The sequence below is a fragment of the Ahaetulla prasina genome, chromosome 4, assembly GCF_028640845.1.
Source record: "Ahaetulla prasina isolate Xishuangbanna chromosome 4, ASM2864084v1, whole genome shotgun sequence".
In the NCBI taxonomy this organism is placed as follows: Eukaryota; Metazoa; Chordata; class Lepidosauria; order Squamata; family Colubridae; genus Ahaetulla; species Ahaetulla prasina.
The window spans coordinates 76,461,388-76,481,385 of record NC_080542.1 but is presented as its reverse complement, the minus strand read 5'-3'; the positions used below and the strand labels follow the sequence as shown (position 1 = coordinate 76,481,385).

General features: G+C 39.7%; 1 protein-coding gene across 15 annotated transcripts in view; it reads left to right on the top strand.

Moving 5' to 3' along the window:
* ITGA9 (integrin subunit alpha 9) overlaps positions 1–19,998 on the top strand; it is a 762,385-nt gene that overhangs the window by 557,770 nt on the left and 184,617 nt on the right. For 10 of the 15 annotated variants that reach the window (XM_058183141.1, XM_058183147.1, XM_058183148.1 and 7 more), the window contains 2 exons: positions 12,162–12,281; positions 13,434–13,535. In XM_058183141.1, the coding sequence (XP_058039124.1) occupies positions 12,162–12,281; positions 13,434–13,535 (222 nt within the window). Of the gene's footprint in view, positions 1–12,161; positions 12,282–13,433; positions 13,536–14,680; positions 17,348–19,998 lie in introns of those variants that run through there. The other 5 variants (XM_058183149.1, XM_058183142.1, XM_058183153.1 and 2 more) reach the window with 3 other exon arrangements.

Genomic DNA, 19,998 nt, shown 5'->3' with positions numbered 1-19,998 from the left:
TTCAGAATCAATTTAGTCTCAATCCCTGTACAATCCGTTATAATTCCCAAAAGGAAAAATTGTGGCAGGAACTTTATCTTCTTCTTCAGTACATTTTGAATAATCCACCAAATTCTTATCCAAAAGACCTTAATTTTCTTGCAAGTCCACCAAATATGAAAATATGTAGCGTCATCACAATCACACCTCCAACATTTCGCTTGGATATTAGGATACATACATGATAATTTTTTGGGATCTAAGTGCCATCTATAAAACATCTTATAAAAATTTTCCTTAAATTCTGTGCTTGTGTAAACTTAACATTTCTAACCCAAATTTTCTCCCATGTTTCCAACATTATTGGTTCCTGAATATTCTGTGCCCATTTTATCATACAATCCTTTACCAAATCCTTTTCCGAATCTATTTCAAGCAACACACTATACAATCTCTTTATATGCTCCTGGGTCTGATTTCTAATTTGCTTTATTAAATTTTCCTCCCTTTGCATTATACCAATTTTTTGATCTTCTTTCCATCTAGCACTTATTTGCCCATATTGAAACCAAGTATAATTCCTCCCTTCTTCATTTAATACCTGTAATGATTTTAATTGCAATCTACCTCCTTCAGCATACAAAAGTTCTTTATAAGTAATCATTTCCTGTTTCTGTTCTATATTTATATTCTCTATTGCATGTCTAGGGCTCGCCCGTATAGGAATCTTGTAATCTAATTTATAGGAATATTTTTTCCAGACCATAAAGAGCACTTCTCAACACATGATTCTTAAAAGCCCTATCCACTTTTTTCATAAAATAAATACGCATGCCATCCATATAACAAGTCATAACCTTCTATATTCAAAATTCTTTCCTCTGTTAAGTTAAACCAGTCACTTATTACTGAAAGGGCTACTGCTTCATAATATAGTTTAAAGTTAGGCATTCTTAAACCACCTCTTTCCCGTGAGTCCTGTATTATTTTCATTTTAACCCTCGCCCTTTACCCTGCCATATAAATTTGTTAATCCCAATCTGCCAATCTTCCAAATTTTTATCCTTTTTAATTATTGGTATCATCTGGAACAGAAACAAAAATCTAGGTAACACATTCATTTTAATAGCCGCAATCCTTCCCAATAGCGATAACTGCAATTTTTTCCAGACACTCATATCATTCTGAACTTTTTGCCATAGCAAGTCATAATTATTCTTATAAAGTTTCTTGTTCGATGAGCTAATATAAACCCCTAAGTATTTAACCTTTTTTACTACCTCAAATCCTGTCATTTCCTCTAGTTTTTGTTGTATAGACATATTTTTAATTATCACTTTTGTTTTATTCTGATTTATTTTAAATCCTGATACCTTTCCATATTTATCAATTATTTCCAGCAAAAATCTACTTGAATTTAATTTCTTCTTTTAATTTTTGAATCTGAGCTGAGGAAATTTCAAAGTTTTTAATGACTTTTGGCACTATTTGCTTAAAAGTCATTTTTTTTAAAAAAAAAATATAGCTTAATAATGGACCAAGAAAAAGAAAAAAAAATTAAAAAAGAAAAATTCAAAAAACTTTTCTTCTAAATCACTATAATCCCAAAGAAGAAGAAAAAATATAAATCATAAGATTCTCGTTTCTTCCATTTAGTCAGTATCTTCCTATATATCTTCTATTTTGACACTAGCTGTTAGTAAGCATTTCTTTAACTTTCGTTTTCAGTACACACATTCCACAAAACCGCCATTTGCTTTCTTCTCTCCTATCTTCGCAGCAAATATATCCTCAGGGGCTTGCAGTCTTCTTACAAACAAACTCCAGTTTCTGCTCCGTCCACGTTACAGTCCATCATAAATCAACTCCAGCCGTGGAAATTGGATGCTTCGTTTGTCCGCCATAAAGGCAGAAGCCTTGCCCAGCCAGGAGCTTATCAGGCTATGGAAGGAGAACTCCCCGTAAGCCTTAGAAGCTTATTAGGGTGTCTCAACTTCAACCTGAATGCTCATCTCTCCTTCTTTGCCCGAAGGAGAGAATTCCAAGCTGTCGGACCCAGATTTACGATGTCCTGACAGCTCTACTGACTAGGGAGTTAGCAGCTAAATCATAGCTGCTTCTCCACGAAGCGGAGCCATACCGGAAGTCCATGATTAGAGTTATTGATTGGGAGTAGGATGTAGAAGAGATTGATTCCAGGCCCAGTCTTTTGTTTCCTCACAAAGGTTATCAGTGGAAAACCTTTTGCACATGTCTTATGCAAACTTATGTGAAGAATCTTAGCCACAACTGCTGCTTGCTCTTTGAGCAGGAGCCTTGAGTCTAGGAAAATCCGCAAGGAAGATTGGGGATAATTTTTTATAGTAATAACATGAGGCAGGTGAGGAATTCAACAAATTACCAACCATCAACCAACCAATGTCATCCCTGCTGAGAGGGATGCTCCCTTGGCACAGGAACTGAATCATTTCTTTGCTCTCTTTGAAGTGAAGACATCAGAGAAAGCTAAAATACAGCCACGAGCCCATTGTAGCCCCCACCTCATTGTGGAGGAACAGGAGGTGAGAAGCATTTTGAGGACTGTGGACCCTAAAAAGGCTGCCAATCCTGACAGTATCTCTGGCCAAGTACTTAAAGACTGTGCTGATTGGTTGGCTGGAATCTTTACCAGGATCTTCAATCTGTCTTTATCCCAGTCCACTATTCCATCTTATTTGAAGTTTTCCACCATTGTTCTGCTGCCAAAGAAGTTCCCTATCAATAATCTCAATGATTACAGACCAGTGGCACTCACTCCTATCATCATGAAGTGCTTTGAGAAATTGGTTGGCTGACACATTATTTCTGGTCTTCCACGTACATTTGATAAACACCAGTTTGCATACAGAACAAATAGATCTACAGAGGATCCTATAGCCATCACTCTTCACACGGCTCTGACTCATTTGGAACAGTAGAGGAGGGGGCGCTATCTGAAGATGCTTTTTGTAGATTTTAGCTCTGCATTTAACACAATTCTTCCACATAGTGTCTAAACTTATGGATCTTGGGCTTTCTTATTCAATCTGCCTTTGGATTATGGATTTCCTGTCTGGCCGCTCTCAGAGGGTCAGATTAGATAATCGTATCTCTTCAGCCCTTATTCTTAACACTGGTAGAGCACAGGGCTGCATGTTGAGTTCCTTACTCTATACACTTTATATACATGACTGCATTCCCACTCATGCCAGTAATACTATTATTAAATTTGCAGATGATACAACAGTGGTGGGACTTATCTTCGGGGTGGATGAGTCTGCCTATTGAGATGAGGTGGACTGGTTGCTTTTGTGGTGTGGAGACAATAACTTGGTCCTTAACACCAATATGACCAAGGAGCTTATAGTAGACTATAGAAGGAATAGATCAGCCATCCAGCCCTTGCTTATCAATGGAGACCAAGTGGAGCAAGTGGCCAGTTTTAGGTTTCTGGGTATTACCTTAAAAGAGGACCTGGCATGCTCATATTGCAGCACTGGTCAAAAGAGCCCAGCAGAAATTATACTACCTGACACTTCTCAGGAAACAATAACTGAATGAAAAACTGCTGATGGCCTTCTACCACTGCACGATAGAGAGTATTTTAACTTAGTGCACCTGTGTATGGTTTGCCAATTGCACAGTGGCAGATAGGACAGTGCTCCAGAGGGTTAACATCATTGCCCAGAGGATCATTGGTTGGCCTTTCCCCTCTTTGGAAGAGCTTTATAGCTCCCGCTGCCTTACAAAAGTTCAAAACATTCTTAAAGATCTATCTCATCTGGGCAATCTTTTTTTTTTTTTAATTATTACCATCTGGCAGACAGTACAGGATAATAAAAACAAGGACAAATAGGCTGAAAAGCAACTTCTATCTTAGAGCAGTAACTATATTGTATTCTACTGTATATATAGTATATTATAGGTCTTTGGTTGTTCGGGTTTTCTCCCGTGTAAAATTGGAAGTGTCTTGGCGACGTTTCGACGAAGTCTCATTCGTCATCTTCAGGATTCAGCTTCGTGCTTCTGGGAGCAATGTGTGATTGCAGCTGTTTCTTCCTTTTTAACTGCTAGTGGGGGTTTGAACTGATTGGGTGGGAGCTTGGCTGTGCTCTGATTGGATGGGGGTCTTTTTGTGCTCTGATTGGATGGGGGTGTGTCCTGTTTGGGTGGGGGCTTGGTTGTGCTCAGATTAGTCTGAGTTGAAGGGGGATTTGAGCTGGTGAGCTGCATTGCTGTTGTTTGGCTTCATGGTCGTGGTCGTGCTACATCTTCATAGTTGGTGTCAGTCTGCTGCATGTATGGATTGGAGGGGTTTGAAATGGCTAATGTTGCAGCTGCGGTCTGGCTTCTGGTCCTTGGTCGTGCTTCATGATCAATGTGGGTTTGGGTCTGCTTTCTGGGTGGATGTGTGGTAGTGACATCCTGTGTGAACCTTGTGAGTGTGGGTCTGAAAAATATCCACCATCCTAAGAAACCCCAAAGACAAAATTGAGTTAGAAAATCAAAGACTATATGAAATCCCATGCACTGCCTGCCCCACCACATACATTGGACAAACCAACAGAAGAATAAGTGCATGCATTGAAGAACACAAGAACTCAGTCAAAAAAGAGGAACCAACTTCTTCCCTGGTCCAACACGACTTTATTGACTTTAAAAAGACGATATTGACTTTAAAAAGACCAGAACTATCGCCAAAATTGAACACTTTAACAACAGAATAATCAGAGAAGCCATCGAGATAGAAAAATGCCCACACAGCATGAACAAATGAGATGATACCTCCCGCCTACCAGCCATTTGGAAACCCGCCCTTATCGACAAACGAGTCCCTAACATGAGGAATGACACCAGACCCACACTCACGAGGTCCACACAGGATGTCACCACCACACATCCACCCAGAAAGCAGACCCAAACCCACATTGATCATGAAGCACGACCAAGGACCAGAAGCCAGACCGCAGCTGCAACATTAGCCATTTCAAACCCCTCCAATCCATACATGCAGCAGACTGACACCCACTATGAAGATGTAACACGACCAAGACCATGAAGCCAAACAACAGCAATGCAGCTCACCAGCTCAAATTCCCCTGCAACTCAGACTAATCTGAGCACAACCAAGCCCCCACCCAAACAGGACACACCCCCATCCAATCAGAGCACAAAAAGACCCCCATCCAATCAGAGCACAGCCAAGCTCCCACCCAATCAGTTCAAACCCCCACTAGCAGTTAAAAAGGAAGAAACAGCTGCAATCACACATTGCTTCCAGAAGCACGAAGCTGAAGCCTGAAGATGATGAATGAGACTTCATCGAAACATCGCCAAGACACTTCCAATTTTACGTGGGAGAAAACCCAAATAACCAAAGACCTACATACAAACACCCGCGAAAATCTCAGAATATATATATATGTATATGTATAAATATATGTGTGTGTGTGTGTGTGTGTATACATATATATACACACACATACATACACACACACACACACACACACACACACACACACACATTGACAAAGAGATAAAGAGAGACTAGTATAGATCTATTTCAAAATATTTAAGCAGTAATATTTCTGAGGTTTTTGCGGGTGTTTGTATGTAGGTCTTTGGTTATTCGTGTTTTCTCCTGCGTAAAATTGGAAGTGTCTTGGCGACGTTTTGATGAAATCCCATTCGTCATTTTCAGGCTAGGTGTTTACAGCTTCGTGCTTCTAGAAGCACGAAGCTGTAAACACCTAGCCTGAAGATGACGAATGGGATTTCGTCGAAACATCGCCAAGACACTTCCAATTTTACGCGGGAGAAAACACGAATAACCAAAGATCTACATATATATATGTATATGTATATTTATATACGTATGTATATGTATATATATATGTATATATATCACATCCTGGGCATAAACTGTTTCAACTCCTACCCTCAAAACGATGCTATAGAGCACTGCACACCAGAACAACTAGACACAAGAACAGTTTTTCCCCCCAAGGCCATCACTCTGCTAAACTAATAATTCCCTCAACACTGTCAAACCATTTACTAAATCTGCACTACTATTAATCTTCTCATCATTACCATCACCAATCTCTTTCCACTTATGACTGTATGACTGTAGCTTTGTTGCTGGTAATCCTTATGATTTATATTGATATTGATTAATAATAATAATAATAATATTTTAATTTGTATACCGCCCTTCTCCCGAAGGACTCAGGGCGGTTTACAGCCAAAATAAAATACAGCAACAACGCATACAATACTAAAAATAAACATCAAAAACCTTATTCAATTTGGCCCCCATTTTAAAATACAATCAACTCTATAAAATTAATAAAAATTTAAACGAATAAAATCAGCTAAAAAAATTTAAAAATCAAGCCAGTCCAGCAAAACGGAATAAATAAGTCTTAAGTTCGCGGCGAAAGGTCCGAAGGTCAGGTAGTTGTCGAAGTCCAGGGGGAAGTTCGTTCCACAAGGTAGGAGCCCCCACAGAGAAGGCCCTTCCCCTGGGAGCCGCCAGTCGACATTGCTTGGCTGACGGCACCCTAAGGAGTCCCTCTCTGTGAGAACGCACCGGTTGCTGGGAGATAGAAGATGGCAGTAGACGGTCCCGTAAGTATCCTGGTCCTAAGCCATGGAGCGCTTTAAAGGTGGTCACCAATACCTTGAAGCGCACCTGGAAGACAACAGGCAGCCAGTGCAGTCTGCGCAGGATGGGTGTTACATGGGAGCTCCAAACCGCTCCCTCTATCACCCATGCAGCTGCATTCTGGACTAACTGGAGCCTCCGGGTGCTCTTCAAGGGGAGCCCCATGTAGAGAGCATTGCAGTAGTCCAAGCGAGAGGTAACAAGAGCATTAGTGACCGTGCATAGGGAATCCCCGTCCAGGAAGGGGCGCAACTGGCGAATCAGGCGAACCTGATAAAAAGTTCTCCTGAAGATGGTCGTCAAGTGATCTTCAAAAGACAACCGCCCATCCAGGAGAACGCCCAAGTTGCGCACCCTTTCCATTGGGGCCAATCACTCGCCCCCAACAGTCAGCCATGGCTGCAGCTGACTGTACCGGGGTGCCGGCATCCACAGCCACTCTGTCTTGGAGGGATTAATCTTGAGCCTGTTCCTCTCCATCCAGACCCGTATGGCTTCTAGACACCGGGACAGCACTTTGACAGCTTCATTGGGGTGGCCTGAGGTGGAAAAGTACAGCTGCGTATCATCAGCGTACAGTTGGTACCTCACCCCAAAACCACTGATGATCTCACCCAGCGGCTTCATATAGATGTTGAACAGGAGAGGCGAGAGAATCGACCCCTGCGGCGCCTCGATCTCTGCCCCCCTGCCAACATCGTCTGCGTCCAGTCAGAGAGATAGGAGGAGAACCACTGATAGACGGTGCCTCCCACTCCCAAACTCCCCAGCCGGCGCAGCAGGATACCATGGTCGATGGTATTGAAAGCCGCTGAGAGGTCTAATAGGACCAGGGCAGAGGAGTAACCCTTGTCCCTGGCCCTCCAGAGATCATCAACCAACGCGACCAAAGCCGTCTCCGTACTGTATCTGGGTCGAAAGCCAGACTGGAACGGGTCTAGATAGACAGTTTCATCCAGGTACTGGGGTAATTGATGTGCCACCGCACTCTCTACAACCTTCGCTGTAAAGCGAAGGTTGGAGACCGGATGATAATTTACTAAAGCAGCTGGGTCCAGGGAAGGCTTCTTGAGGAGGGGTCTCACCACCGCCTGTTTCAAGGCAGCAGGAAAGACCCCCTCCCGCAAAGAAGCATTTGTAATCCCCCGGAGCCAGCCTCGTGTCACCTCCTGTGTGGCCAGCACCAACCAGGATGGGCATGGGTCCAGTAAACATGTGGTGGCATTCAACCTCCCCAGCAACCTGTCCATGTCCTCGGGAGTCACAGGGTCAAAACTATCCCAAACAATCTCAAAAAGACAAGTCTTGAACCTCTCGCCTGGATCTACCCAATTTTGATCCAATCCATCCCGAAGCTGAACGATTTTATCGTATAGATAACCATTAAACTCCTCAGCACGCCCTTGCAACGGGTCATCCCGCACCCCCTGTTGAAGGAGGGAGTGGGTCACCCGAAACAGGGTGGCCAGGCGGTTATCTGCCGACGCAATGAGGGAGGAAACGTAAGAACGTTTCGCATCCCTCAATGCCACTAGGTAGGTCCTACTATAGGACCTAACTAGTGTCTGGTCAGCTTCCGAACGGCTGGATCTCAAAGCACTCTCTAGGCATGTTCTCCGGCGTTTCATCTCCCTCAGCTCCTCGGAGAACCAAGGAGCTGGTTCAGACCTATGCCGGGTCAGAGGCTGCAAAGGCACAACACGGTCCAAAGGTCCAGCCGCGGCCTGTTCCCAGGGCACGATTAGTTCTTCAGCCGTGCCAGGGGCCAGATTCTTGGGAAACGGCCCAAGCTCCATCAGGAACCTCTCTGGGTCCATCAGGCGCCTAGGATGGAACCAACGCATTGGTTCCGTCTCCCTGCGGTGGTGAGTAGCGGTCCAAAAGTCCAGACAAAGAAGAGAATGATCTGACCATGACAAGAGCTCGACAACTAAATCATTTAAAATCAGATCATTCGACCACTGGCCAGAGATAAAAATGAGATCTAGAGTGCCTCCCCCGATGTGGGTAGGGCCGTCCACTAATTGAGTCAGGTCCATGGCCGTCATGGAAGCCATGAACTTCCGGGCCGTCGAGGATGCCACGCCAGTTGATGGCAAATTGAAATCCCCCATGACCAACAGTCTAGGGGTTTCAACTGCCAACCCAGCCAGCAACTCCAACAGCTCGGGCAGGGCTGTTGTCACACAGCAAGGAGCCAGGTACGTGATCAATAAGCTACGACCCCACTTCACATTGAGGGATTCACAACCAGCTATCTGAGGCACAGTGGTCTCCTTCGGCTCCAGGCTTTCCTTAATAATGACCGCCACCCCCCCACCCCTACCTTGGGCCCTCGGCTGATGGAATGCTCGGAAACCTGGTAGGCACATCTCCACTAGGGGGACTCCCCCTTCCGTGCCCAACCAGGTCTCTGTAATGCCCATAACATCTGTGGTCCCCTCCTGAATTAGATCTGAAATCAGGGGGGCTTTGTTAACCATGGACCTTGCATTACATAACATCAGCCGGAGGCCCAAGTCCCGAGTACTCTGGCCACTCGGGGAACGGGAAAAATCTGGGGGGCCGGAGCACACGATCGCTCTTAAATAGCAAGGGCGTACCCCCGAAACCTGATATGCCCCCCTTCTGCCATATCTGCCTCTCCCACTTACCGTATCAATAACACAACCCTGATAAACTGGAACGAAACCCTCCCCCATACTATCCAAAATAAGCAATTGTTCCGAATTGCTTATTTGTACCCTATGCTTATCATTAAGTGTTGTATCATTAAGTGTTAAATTGTACCCTATGACCATCATTTGTGTTGTAAATGTTGTACCTTGATGAAGTTATCTTTTCTTTTATGTACACTGAGAGTATATGCACCAAGACAAATTCCTTGTGTGTCCAATCACACTTGGCCAATAAAATACTATTCTCTTCTCTTCTCTTCTCTTCTCTTCTCTTCTCTTCTCTTCTATTCTATTCTATTCTATAAAACGGTAAAGGTTCCCCTTGCACATACGTGTTAGTCGTTGCCGACTCTAGGGGGTGGTGCTCATCTCCATTTCAAAGCCTAAGAGCCAGCACGTCCGAAGATGTCTCCATGGTCATGTATAATATTAATTCAATATCGGGGGTTTTCAGTTCAATTGTATAGAATGCGAAGTATGTGTGTTTGCATTTTATTTTTATAGTTATAATGTACACTGAAGATGACATTTAATTTCGTTGTACAAAGTGCAATGACAATAAAGTATACTAAGTTGTGTGTAGAGTCTATCTGGGGTAGTGTATCCCCATCCAGAACAAAAGTCCTGGATTCCAAAGCCTTTTTAATTAGATATGTTGTTTATTGTTTTCTTTTTTTCCTGATAATGAATTGTTGTGCCAAACTATTTCTCTTCTCCTACTGTAAAAGCTGGTTACAGAAGGTAGTATCAATATTTGAATTCAGGATATGCAGGAAAATCTGCATCATATTAAAGAATAAGAATAAGAAGAAACATGTAGTATAAAATTCATCCAGTGCAGAGGTGGGTTTCAGCAGGTTCTACCAGTTCTGGAGAACTGGTAGCGGAAATTTTGAGTTCAGAGAACCAGTAGTAAAAATTCTGACTGGCCCAGCCCCCATCTATTCTCTGCCTCCAAAGTCCCAGCTGATTGGGAGGAAATGGGGATTTTGCAGTAACCTTCCCCTGCCATGCCCACCAAGCCATGCCCACCAAGCCATGCCACGCCCACCAAGCCACACCCACAGAACCAGTAGTAAAAAAATATAAACCCACCACTGATCCAGTGACATTCTCTACAACAAGAGTATCAAACTCAAGACCTGTGGGCTGGATCAAGCCTCCGATGAGGCCAGAACTGGCCTGCGTGCCATCCTGTAAACTGTAAGGGGCTGGCCCGCATTGCTTTGGCCTGGCCACGCCATCCTGGTGGCATGCATGTGCACAGGAGGAGGCAGGCACACACAGCCCAGTTCTGCGCTGTCACATGCAGAGCAACAAAAGTAGTCTGCGGGACTACGGTAAAAAAAATAGTTCATACTATCCAACTTTGTGAGATCATTTTTTTGAGAGAGAAAGAAGTTGGAAGGTCTGAACTTGTTTTTTTTCACCATAATCACACAAACTTCTTTCGTTGCCTTGCCTGTGGCAGAGCTGGAAAGCAGGTTAGTAAAGTGATGTGGCTGCCCTCAGGAGAGTGAGGGTTTGGCATGGGTAGCCTGGCTGAAGGGCCTTCAGGTTAAGCAAGTGTGGGGCGGGTAGGTAGCTCCGCACCCCTCCCTTGCTTTGTCCTCCACCCCCTATTGCCTTGCTTAGTTCTTTGTTCTTCGCCACTTCTTCTCTTTGCTGCTGTAATGGAGCAGGAGGCTGAGCAACACACTGGTGCGGCATCCACAAAGCAAAGAGGTTGGGGGTGGAGAATGAAGCAAGGCAGAGGTGTGGAGCTGCCCCCCAGCACTCGGCACTAGCTTACCTGAGCACCCTGCAGGCCATCAAAATCCTGACAACTGCCTTGTCTTGCAGCGGCTCTAGCAGCCGCATCCAGGACCCCACGTATGTCGCTCAGCCTCTTGCTCTGTTGCAGCAGTGAGCAAGGAGAAGCAGGCCAGCAGCCACATAGGGTCCTGCATGGGGCTTCTGGAGCTGCTGCTGCAAGGCCAGGCAGTTGTGAGAATGTTGAGAGAGAGATCCAATCCAGGGGAAGGTCCTTCTCTGTGGGGGCTCCCACACTCTGGAACGAGCTTCCCCCGGGTTTACGCCAAATACCTGACCTTCGGACCTTTCGCCGCGACCTGAAGACATATCTTTTCATTCGCGCGGGGCTGGCTTAAATTTTACTGATTTTAAATTTTCTACTACTAATTTTTAAATGGGGTTTTAGTTTTTTTATACATTTTAAAGTTTTAGGCCAATTATAATAAGTTTTTTAACTTGCATTTTAAACTCTATATTGTATTGTCTGTTTTTACTTTTGCCTGTACACCGCCCTGAGTCCTTCGGGAGAAGGGCGGTATAAAAATCAAATTAATAATAATAATAATAATAATAATAATAATAACAACAACAACAACAACAACAACAACAACAACAACAACAACAACCTCGGAGAATTATACCATGTGTTTCACCACCCATGCGAGCTACATCAAGCCAGCCACACCCAGTCAGCCACACCCACTTCGACCCCGGAGGACAATCACAGTGTTGATCTGGCTCTCAATGAAATCAAATTTGACATCTCAGCTCTACAAAGTACATACAATAAGGTGTGCATTAGGAGAAAGCCACACACAACAATGCAAATTTGTACTTAGAAATGAAGTTAGAAATGTTAGAAATGATGGTGAAACATGATGGAATAAACCAAAAGTAGGAAAAATGATAACGTAATCAATCTTGATAGATTTGCTGAAGACAGATAGCTAAACAAGGTTTATTGATTATCTATCCATTCTTTTCTCCCTTTATTTATTTGCTTTTATTTACTTGTTATCCTTTAGGATTGTGAAAGACCAGGCAGGTCCTGCTTAATTATACGGTGTAATTTAAGTTCACTAGCAAAAGCTGAATCCCGTAGCATAGATATGCAAATGCTTTTGAATACAGAGATATTAAAGAAGGTGAGCATTATTTCCTACACTATAATATTGAATTTTCTCTAAATAATTCATCTTGGAGTTGGATTTAAACCTAGACTACTGCTTTATCCTATCAGAAGGTTGGGGTGGGTTGTTGTTGTTGTTTTTTTTGAGCAATCTCAGTGGCAGAAAAAAAATGAATCAGAAAAGATGCAAACCATTATGTTTTGCATCTTTATCTTGAAATCTTTAGTTTTAATTCAAATGAGCAAACTAAATAATCCCCAAATTTAGATTTTGGATTTCAGTATAACTCCATCAATGTAAGCGATAGATTGAAATGTAAGTAATATATAATATATAAAATGTAAGTGATAAGCTCAAAACTGTTGCATACAGTTTTAAATGCTGATAGAATTGAGTATATTGTTCAGATTTTTCTGATATTTTACTACTGTCAACAATGGATGGAATAAGGACATAGCCTACTATGCTAAGCTTGATTTGTAGTTCTTTCTAATGCCTTGCTGAATGCTGTTTGTGTTGCGTTGAAATGATCTGATGTGATTAGTAAAAGTGTTAGGAATGTATTGTTGCCTAACACCAGCTATTTTCATTAAATTAGTTCAGCTGCTTAATTATATGAGCTGTGCCAGTGTTCAGTTTGAAGTCACAGAGTAAAATAATTCTCTTGAACTTTATTGCCCTAATGTACATAAGAGAAGGAGGAAATTATATTTCCATTTCTAAATTGTCAATTTTTTTCTTATAAACGATGTATGACTCTGATCTTCACCAGAAGACGTATATTTTTTTAAAAAACAGTAAGAATTACTTTAAAAGATAATTTCTGGGCCATTTGTGTTAAAGCTCTTTTTAAGAACCATTATAGTGGAAAAATACATATATTTAGACTTGTTATTCTATGCAATGTTAGAATTTATTTTAATCATAAAAATATTTAATATATAAGCACATTTTAATAATACAAATACCTGCTTCTAATTATGATGCAGCTTAAAATGTTCTCTGCTGGCGATATTTGGCAGCATCTTACTTTCTTTAAATGTGAGAATACTGCTTTTGAACTTTCACATCTAACTTTGGTCTGTTTTAAAATGTCCATGATTAAGAGTCTTTGAGAATTATGTGTTTGAAAATGTTCCTTAATTCTCCTTATTTTTCAATCTGTAGGATACCTCATCAGTGATTCAGTTTGTAACACGAGTAAAGGTGAGAGTGGACCCAAGCAACCGGGCAATTGAAGTACCTAATGCGAATTCTGAATATGCTACAGTAAGTGGAAGAATCTGAAGAATTGTTTGTCTTAATTTAATGCATTAATGCATTAAATATCCAGCATTTAGCAAAGAATTTGTGGTCAGGCCAAAGGAACGGAAGGAGTGTGCCTTTCTTTACATGAATTAGCATTGATATTGCTGCCACAAAATCCTCTTGTGTTTTTTCTTGCTGTGATAAGATTAGAAGCGAATGATTGTCATCAGGATGTTTGCGTACTAGTTCAGCTTTTTTTTTAAGACAGAGTGATGGATATTTATTATACACATATCTGCATTAACAAGGTAAATTATACTGCTTACTCTGGGCTTCTTTATTCATTAGGTCTTTAGAAAATCTACTTTGCATCCAGATAGCAGAGAAATACACAAACTGTGTACCAACCCATGAGTTTGGATAAGGCTTTTGCTATGATAGAAGAGAAGCATGAGGACACTCCTGAGAAAGGGAGGAGACCTCAGAGGTTGCATATTTGATGTGGACCACTTGAACCCACTTAGCCGCATCCAAAATGTTGTCATTGCAGGTTATGGGTCTCTTAGGAGCACCTTAGTGTGAGAATATGCCCCTCTGATGTAGGAAGACCCAATATTTTTTCCCCTGTTTAAACGTTTTATTAAGAGCTGTGGTGGCGCAGTGGTTAGAGTGCAGTACTGTAGGCAACTTCAGCTGATTATCGGCTGCCAGCAGTTTGGCAGATTGAATCTCACCAGACTCAAGGCTGACTCAGCCTTCCATCCTTCTGAGGTGGGTAAAATGAGGACCCAAATTGTTGGGGGCAATATGCTGCCTCTGTAAACTGCTTAGAGAGGGCTGTAAAGCACTATGAAGCAGTATATAAATCTAAATGCTATTGCTGTTGCTATTACATTATGGAATAAAATACAAAATACAAAAGCAAATAAGAAGACATGGTGGGGGGGAGAGAAGGGGAAAGAGAAGTGAGGAAGGATGGAGGAAAAGAAAAAAAGTGTTGATTTCCGATTCCCTCTGTTGCAGTAAAATAAAGCATTAACAACAAAACATAACTTTTAATGTTTTGTTATGTTTTCCATAATAATATAAACTAACAATTTCTATAAAAACAAATCAATCTTATCAGTAAAACCCAAAATTAATGTTTCATTTTTCCCTACCTCTAGCACAAAGTCCTGAAGCATGTGGCAACAAAAGTACTTATATTCTTTTCTTTAATCAAAACAGTCAATTTAGTTATTTCTGCCAAATCCATCAGCTTCTGTAGCGATCGTCCACGGTGGGAATTGAAATGTCCTTTCATTTTTCTGCGAACATAGTCTTCCTACTATCAACATGTATAAGATCAAAGTTCCAATTTTTTTCTCCAAGTCTTTTTCCATTAAACCCAAAAGAAAAGTTTCTGGTTTCATCTTTATCTTCGTTTTAAGAATTTTCTGTACTAAAATATGAATCTTGGGCTTTCTGCCAAAAAGACAGCTCAGAGACAATTTGAGGAATGTTTTGAATATTATTGAAAATTTACAATATTATAATGAGAAACAGGCAGCCTTAATATTTCTAGATGCAGAGAAGGCCTTTGACAATTTAAATTTATGTTTAAAGTGCTGGAAAAAATGGACTTTGGAGAAAACATTATTCAAGGAAGCAAAGTGATACATCACAGAAAGCCAAAATTGTCATTAGTGGTGATTTAACTAACTCATGTCAAATTCAAAAGGGTACGAGACAAGGATGTCCCTTGTCCCCTCTGCTGTTCATCTTGGTGTTGGAAATGTTGAATAGAGATATTAGGCAAGGTGATAAAATAAGAGGTATAAGTATCAAGAAAGAAGTTGAGGCCATTTGCTGATGATCTGTTTATATTCTTGCAAGATCCAAAAGATAATATAAAATATTTGATGAGGAAATTAAATGAGTTTGGGGCTTTAGCGGATTTTAAAATAAACAAACAGAAAAAAACAATGTTGATTAAGAATATGCCATCTCAGGACAGTGATATATTAACTAAAAAGCCAGGTTTTAGAGTTGAGAAAAAAAGTGAAATACTTTTTTATTTGTTGACAAATACAAAATTGCTTCAAAATAACTATGTCCCTCTTTGGAGGGATGTTAAAAAGGACTTACAAAGATGGGACAAACTGCATTTATCACTATTGGGTAGAATTTCTGTAATTAAGAAGGACATCTAACCAAAGATGCTTTTTTAATTCCAGACATTACCAATACTTGCAATGATAATCCATTTAAAGGCAGAGGGATATTTCTAAATTTATATGGCAAGGGAAAAAACCAAGAATTAGATACAAGCTATTGGAAGATAAAAGTAAAGAGGGGGTTTGGGTTTACCAGATTTAAAACTGTATTTTTATGCATGCTGTCTGGCCTGGTTAAAAGAGTGTGTGAACCTCCAAAACAAGAGGCTACTTGAATTGTTCGGCCCGGCATTGCTGGCAGGGTGGTAGGGTGCGACCTGGGCATGCCTGATGCCCAACCCATCCAGGAACATCTGAAAAACAGCTGAGGCGAACTATGGCCTGTTATCCGAAACTACCACATCAGGCAAACCATGGGTGGCAAACAACTTGCGAAGGGCCCTGATGACAGCCTCAGAAGTGGTTGATGCCATAAGAACTGCCTCCACCCAGTTAGAATACGCATCAACCACTATCAGGAAGTTGAGCCCATGGAATGGCCCAGCCAGGTCAATATGAACCCGGGACCAAGGACTCCTGGGGGTCTCCCACACTGTAGGCGTTAAAATAGAGTTAAAATAAACAATAATGGTGATAAAGACATCCCTGTCTTGTTCCTTTCGCAATCTTAAAAGGTTCTGTTAAGCTACCATTGATTATAATCTGTGCTGTTTGCTCTCCATAAATTGCCCTAATTATTCTTAAAAAACCATCTCCAAATTGCATCTTTTCTATTAATTTAAATAAAAAATCCCAATGCAATCGATCAAAAGCTTTCTCTGCATCGAGAAAAATAAATGCTGCTGGAATAAAATTTTTCTTTTCTAAGTACTCCAATAAATTAACAATCTGCCTAACATTATTCCTCATCTGTCTCTCTTTTATAAATCCAGATTGATCATTATGAATTCTTCGCTGCAGAATCAATATTAATCTATTAGCTATTATTTTAACAAAAATCTTATAATCATTATTTAAAAGTGAGATTGGCCTATAGTTCCCAGGTTTAGAATAATCCTGTTCCTCTTTTGGTATCAATGAAATAAAAGAGGTTCTCCATTAGGGGGGAATTCCCCCTCCTAGTTGTATCTGATTAAATAATTCCTTAAGTGGACCTAACATCTCATCCTGTAAATTCCTATAATAACTAACTGTGAGCCCATCCGTACCAGGAGATTTCCCCATTTTTAATTGTTTAATTACCAAAATAATTTCTTCAGAGGTTATAGGCTGATTCAGTTCATCCGTTTGTTCTAAAGTTAAATTTTTAACCTTATATTCCTTCAAATAAATATCAATATCCCTATTCAATATATTATCTTTAAGATATAAATTTGTATAATATTCTAAAAAAGCTTTTTTAATTTTATCCTGTTGATATCTCTCTTTGCCTTTGTATTCTATTTTTTCTATAGTACGTTGTTTTTGTCTTTTCCTTAAGGTATATGCTAACCACCTACCAGGTCTATTTGCGTTACAAAAAGTATTATGTTTGGCATATTGTATATTTGTTGCCACCTGATCAGCCATTATCATATTAAATTGATTCTGTAGTAACTTTATTGCATCTTTAAGTTTTTGATCATGTGGATTATGTATTAATAATTGTTGTTTCTTATAAATTTCCTCTTCTAGATACCTACGCTGTCTTTGTTGCTTATTTCTCTGTCTATTATTAAGATATATTAATACACCTCTCATAAAAGCTTTACTGGCGTCCCAAACCATTTCTATCGATGTTTCATTATTCAAATTATAATCAAAAAATTCTTTCATCTGCTTTTTACATTGATTTACATTATCCTGATATCTAAACAATTTTTCATTTAATCTCCAAGTTCTTCTACCCTCTTTTCCATATTGCAATTCCATCCAAACAGGACTATGATCAGACAAACATCTTGGAAATATCTTAGTTTTCTTAACCCTAAAAAGCAAATCATTAGAAATTAAAATAAAATCAATACGTGAGAAGGATTGATGCCTATCAGAGAAAAAAGTATAGTCTCTTTCCTCCAAATTCCGCAGTCTCCATACATCTCTTAACTCGAAATCTTCTATCATATCAAAAAAGGATTTAGGCAGCTTTGCATGTGCAGGTATCTTCTTGGAAGAAATTCTCTTGTCCTTTCGTGTATCTATTACTCCATTCCAATCTCCCAATATAATGCACGATTTATAATCCCATAGAATCAACTTTTTTTTTTTTTATTCAAAAAGTTTTACAAAAATTTTTTTTTCCCCTTTTCCCCCCTCCTCCCCCCTCCCTTCGCAACCCCCCTCCCCCCCCAACTTCCCGGAACGAGCACAAGGTATAGTTAAAAATAAAACAAACATATGCTAAAAATTTCATCCCAACTTAATTATACCCTACAATCATCAATTCCTAACTTCCCCAAAAGCAATCAAAATAATACATCATAATCATTCAAAACAGTCTGATAACTCTTAGTCTGATATCTACGTTGAATATAGTCAATCCATTTTTCCATTCCTTTAAGTATCTTCTTGTATTGTCTTTCAAAAAAGCTGATATCTTCACCATCTCAGCCAAATTGGCAACTTTCAATATCCATTCTTCTATTGTTGGTACTTCTTTTTTCTTCCAATATTGTCCTATTAGTAATCTTGCTGCAGTTATTAGATTTAAAATCAATTTAGTCTCAATTACTGTACAATCCGTAATAATTCCCAACAAGAAAAATTATGCAGGAACTTTATCTTCTTTTCAAAACATTTTGTAAAATCCACCAAATTTTTATCCAAAAGGCCTTTATGTCCTTACAAGTCCACCAAATGTGAAAATATGTAGCGTCATCACAATTACATCTCCAACATTTTGCTTGCATATCTGGATACATACACGATAATTTTTTAGGATCTAGATGCCATCTATAAAACATTTTATAAAAATTTTCCTCAGATTCTGTGCCTGCGTGAATTTAACATTTCTAACCCAAATTTTTTCCCACGTTTCCAATAGTATTGGCTCCTGAAAATTTTGTGCCCACTTTATCATACAGTCCTTTACCAAGTCCCTTTCAGAATCTATTTCAAGTAACACATTATACAATCTCTTTATATGCTCCTGAGACTGATTTCTAATTTGCTTTACCAAATTTCCCTCGTTCTGCTCTATACCAATTTTCTGATCTCCCTTCCATCTAGCACGTAGTTGCTCATATTGAAACCAAGTATAATTTTTCCCTTCCTCTCTTAATACTTGCAGAGATTTTAACTGCAAATTACCTCTTTCAGTATACAAAAGATCTTTATATGTAATCATTTCCTGATTCTGTTCTATGTTTATATTTTCTATTGTATGTCTAGGACTTGCCCATATAGGAACCTTATAATTTAATTTATAAGAGTATTTTTTCCAAACACGCAGAAGGGCATTTCTTAACACGTGATTTTTAAAGGCCTTATCCACTTTTTTGTCATAAATTAAATATGCATGCCATCCATATAGCAAATCATAACCTTCTATATTCAAAATTCTGTCCTCTGTTAAATTAAACCAATCACTTATTGCAGAGAGAGCAGCTGCTTCATAATATAATTTAAAATTAGGCATCTTTAAACCTCCCCTTTCCCGAGAATCTTGAATTATTTTCATTTTAACCCTAGCTTTTTTACCTTCCCATATAAATTTGTTAATTCCCTTCTGCCATTCCTCAAGATTCTTATCTTTCTTAATTATTGGTATCATCTGAAAGAGGAATAAAAATCTAGGTAAAACATTCATTTTAATAGCAGCAATTCTCCCCAACAAAGATAATTGCAATTTTTTCCAAGCAATCAACTCCTTCTGAACTTTTTGCCATAAAACCTCATAGTTATTCTTATACAATTTCACATTTGATGACGTAATATAAACCCCTAAGTACTTAACCTTCGTTACAATTTCAAATCCTGTTACTTCCTCTAGTTTTTCTTTCTGTTGTCTGGCCATATTTTTTATTATCACTTTTGTCTTTTTCTGATTTACCTTAAACCCTGAGACATTCCCATATTGATCAATTATTTCCAACAAAGATTTACTAGAATTTATAGGGTTTGTTAAAGTAATCACCAAATCATCTGCAAAAGCTCTTAACTTATATTCATATTGTCTAACTCTAATTCCCTCTATCTCCTTTACTTCTCGTATTTTATCCAATAATGGTTCTAGAGTTAAAATAAACAATAATGGTGATAAAGGACATCCCTGTCTTGTTCCTTTCGCAATCTTAAAAGGTTCTGTTAAGCTACCATTGATTATAATCTGTGCTGTTTGCTCTCCATAA